The sequence below is a fragment of the Ascaphus truei genome, chromosome 20, assembly GCF_040206685.1.
Source record: "Ascaphus truei isolate aAscTru1 chromosome 20, aAscTru1.hap1, whole genome shotgun sequence".
Taxonomy (NCBI): domain Eukaryota; kingdom Metazoa; phylum Chordata; class Amphibia; order Anura; family Ascaphidae; genus Ascaphus; species Ascaphus truei.
Window position 1 is genome coordinate 19,409,793 of NC_134502.1, and position 4,604 is coordinate 19,414,396.

The 4,604-nt window shown below is 37.4% G+C and overlaps 1 protein-coding gene across 1 annotated transcript; it reads right to left on the minus strand.

Moving 5' to 3' along the window:
• Positions 1 to 3,438: 3,438 nt before the first annotated feature.
• LOC142470970 (olfactory receptor 11A1-like) lies at positions 3,439 to 4,383 on the minus strand. Its single transcript, XM_075577774.1, has one exon. The coding sequence runs from the start codon at positions 4,360 to 4,362 to the stop codon at positions 3,439 to 3,441; it is 924 nt and encodes a 307-aa protein (XP_075433889.1). The 5' UTR covers positions 4,363 to 4,383.
• Positions 4,384 to 4,604: the final 221 nt, after the last annotated feature.

The following is a 4,604-nucleotide window of genomic DNA, read 5'->3' on the forward strand; positions in this document are numbered from 1 at the left end:
AAATCTCAGACCTTATTAGATGAGATCCTTGGGTTTCTTTCATATTTAGGATAACCTTATGTCTAACATAAATGTTTTAAAATCCCCTTATTGTACCACCTTTGTAAGCGTGGGAGGCTATTCAATGAATCCCTCAACCTTTCGGTGCATATGTGTTCCTCACACAAACCCTGAACCTGTCGAGATTCACACTATGACCCCTTGCTACATAGTTATATAGTTACATTGTAGATGAGGTTGAAAAAAGTAATATGTCCATCAAGTACAACCTATACACAATTTAGATGACATAAACTTATCCTATATTTGTATTCACAACATTTTGATCCACAGGAAGACAAACAAAAAACTCCAGTGAATTAATCATCCAATGATGTCTCATAAGGGGAAAAATAAATTCCTTCCCTATTCCATGAATTGGCAATCAGATCAACATCCTTCCCATGATTCATTGTTTGGTATATCCCTGTATACCTTTCCTTTCTAAAAAGATGTCCAACTTTTTTTTGAAGTTATCTATTGTATCAGCCATCACAGTCTCCATGGTTAATGAATCCCACATTGTAACTGCCCTTACTGTAAATAACCCTTTCCTTTGTTGCTGGTAAAATCTCCTTTCTCTAACCTTAAGGGAGGACCCTGTGTCAATTGTACTGCTCTTGGGATGAATAATTCTATTGAAACCTCCTGCCTGCACTTCCCTTTCTCTGACCTATTCTTCCCTTCTGTACGGAACCTCATTTAGATCCTTTATATACTGTATGTGAAAGTTTTGGTGGTATTCCCCCTTTCCCTTGTATCCTCCTATATATACAATATGGTAAGACATTTCTCTCCTATGTATAATCCAGCGCATCCCAGAGTTTCCATTGGATTAAATGGCAATGTTGGTGCACAATATTCGAATATATTCCAGCATATAACATCAAAGAGACTTGGTGAAACCCACTACATGTTTTGTAGCTCTTCTATACTTCAGAATTTAAAGAATTCAGGGATAATTTTTTTAGTGCCATTTAAATACAAGTGGACACTCCCTCAAATACATTCTGCCTCCGTAATAAATCAGCAGAATATTTTTCTATTGTCGTATAAATGAATGGTTTTGATCAAGACATTTCTCCCACCGCAGATATGATTGTTTATTTTTATGGGGGCTGGAATTAGTGTGGTGAGATGCTCAGGAGAGGGTAAAATATTGATAATAATTGGTGGGGAAACATGGACAGTTCAACAATTATGGTTTTAAGTCTGGGCCGTGTGTATCTATATATTCAATGAACAATGTACTCTGAGCTTTACACAATAGATTTATATTAGAATACTGGGAATTCCTAGACAATATGTGCATCAAACATACAAGAACATGATAGGAAACAGAATTCCTGCCCTGGAGATATTATAATCTATGTGTGTGTTGGGAACTTTACAGATAGTATAGGGTAAGTAACATTTGCAGTGGATGGCAGTACCTAACTTTGATGGTTGGTTCCTGTGGTGTAGGGAGAAGAGGTTATAGAATCAGGCTGTTGAAATACTTTAGTCAAATGGTGTGTTCTTAGATTTGACTTGAAGGTGAAAGAAGCGAAACCAATAACATAATTACATTTACCTCGGATTTAGGATCCCACACTAACACCATCTTTAACGACTACACACTAAGAAATCATCATAAGCTAACAAGTATTGTATTTATTTATAAAATGTTTTACCAGGAAGTGATACATTGAGAGTTACCTCTCGTTTTCAAGTATATCCTGGGCACAGAGTTATAATGACAAATAGATGGTGACAAATACATAGTTACATTAAGTAAACAGGGTTATATATTATATACAAGACATTGCATGCACAGTTAAAGATATTATATATTATAGGCATATGTAACAGTTACTGACCAGATTACCATGTGACATAGCTTTAGTTATGAAAGAACTTAGACTGGTGGTGGCTGAGAAAGTCTCCGATAGATTGTTCCAGTTGTGGGGTGCACGGTTAGAGAAGGAAGAGCAGCCGAATATTTTGTTGAACCTTGGGACCATGAACAGTCTTTTGGAGTCGATCTCAGATGATAAGTGCTGCATGGTCTAGGGGTGAGGAGCTTAAATAGTATAGTATAGAAGAACAGCTAAACCCCGTTATAACGTGGTACTTGTGGTCCAAAGAATCACATTGCGATATAAGCGGATCGCGTTAGAAAATTCTAGCCCTTAACTTACACACGCTATCAATTTCGTATGTCTCGTTTTGCACACGATAATTGCAATACTATAGAATAACAATATAGAAATAATGTACAATTGTATTGTTTCAATCTTTTATTGATGCATTGTACAATAAAGTATTTCAGACACCAATAATCATGTTGTAAAGTATTCATAAATTTGAAAATTGGGAGCCACGCTTGCATCGCGCTATAAGCGGATTCACGTTTTAACGGTTCGCGTTATAATGGGGTTGAACTGTGTAGAAGGAAGTATCGAAGTAAAATATAGGAGAGAATGTATATTGTATATTGTTGTTGATAAAAGTGAGTTAGATTTTTTTAAGTTAATGAGACTGCTTCCAGTGAGTGAGACTGCTTGCCAATAAGGAAGACTACTTCCCAACAGGTAAGATTGTATTCAAATGAGTTAAATAGTCTTCCCATGAGTGAGACTGCCATAATGAGTGAGACTGCTTTCAAATCACTTAAGCAACTTTCCAGTGTTTGAGACGGTCTCCTAATAAATTACACAACTTTCTAGTGAGTGAGTCTCCCAATGTATGAGACAGCCGTCCAATGTGTGAGATAGACTTTAATATACGTAAGCCAATTTAAGAAAACGATGTCATTGGGGACCATATCGGCTTCAGATAGTTGGGTGAGGATTCTGAATGGAATTCTGATTAATGATGCTTTTGGACCAAAACATCCATTTGTACAGTATGTTGGGTGAATGTTTCCTACTTGTGTTCTAAACTTCTCATGTCTGGGATACTGTTATAGACGTAGAATATATTACTTATGAGATAAGTCCACATTTATCATTATATACACACACACACACTCCACAGGGCAGGGACCTGTGCCTGCAAAATGTCTCTGGAAAGCGCTACATAAAACTAGCAGCGCTATACAAGAATATATTATTATTATTATTATTATTAAAGTATATAATAACTTTTTGGAAGAAAAAGCATGTTTGAATTCCGAAGCAAACATTGTTGTATTTCACATGTACAATATCACAGAGTTTTTGTAGGGATTTAATGTTAGTGATTTTGAATAGGCAGGACACCCTAGATCCAATCTTTTCAGTAAGTGGACATCTGTCATCAAAGTGTATACTCTGGAGGGATCAAACATACATTGAATATAAATCATCTTACTATTTTTACAGTACTGTTCTGTAAGAGGTTCATAGGTTGGGTTACCTCCTTCTCCTTTCAATCTGTTTAATTGTGGAATGTTCTCCTCAGAGCTGCCCTTATCTCCTGGTTCCTCAGGCTGTATATGATGGGGTTGAAGAAGGGAGTTATAACTGTGTACAGCAGAGATAGAACCTTATTTATGTTAAATGAGTGGCCTCTGGATGGAACAACATAGATTGTAAATAGTGTCAAATAATAAATGGAAACAACAGTGAGGTGAGAGCTGCAGGTGGAGAAGGTTTTCTGTCTCCCAGTGGTGGAGGGGATCCTGAGGATGGTGAGGGAGATACATACGTAGGTCACAATGATGAACCCAAAAGGAAAAAGGGTTAAAGGGACAGACAGAAAATATAATTCAATTTCTATGAAGGAGGTGTCTGAGCAAGAGTGTTTTACAAGAGGAGCAAAATCACAGAAAAAATGGTCAATGACATTAGGGCCACAGAACTGTAACTGACTGATGGGAAGAATTAAGAGTAATGCCAACAAAAAACCAAAGAACCATGACCATATCACCAACTGGCAGCGAAACTTGAGATTCATAATGATGGTGTAATGCAATGGGTGACAGATGGCCAGGTATCGGTCATAGGCCATCCATGTGAGAAGAAGACACTCTGTAGTCCCAGAGCAAGAAAAGAAGTAAAATTGACTTATGCAGCCAGCAACAGAAATGGTGCCACCTTCTTCCCATATGAGGCGTAGCATGTTGGGCACAATAATTGTGATGAGCAGGATGTCGGATAACGACAAATTGGCAAGAAAGAAGTACATGGGAGATTGGAGTTGGTGACTGGTTGACACCAATGCGATGATCAGCAGATTATTATTCAAGGCCATAATGTAAACCAGGAAGAACAGAATGAAGAGTGACATCTGGAAGCTGTGAATATTCTCTAATCCAAGAAGCAGGAATTCTGTGATTATTGTTTGATTCTTCCCAAGCATCAGCTGATGATGGAGTAAATACAAATTACAGATCACAACATTTGTGATATCCTCACGTGAAATGTGGTTAGAAGTTGCATTTCACTACCCTCTATTTATTGCTGCCTCACTTTTACCCCTGCTCTCAGATTATGGCTGTCTCCTTTCTACTCATATTGTCTCTACTTCACTCTTTCACATAAAACCTTTTTCCTTACTGCCCTATAATTGTGAAACCACTTTACCTTCACTACATGCAAAGA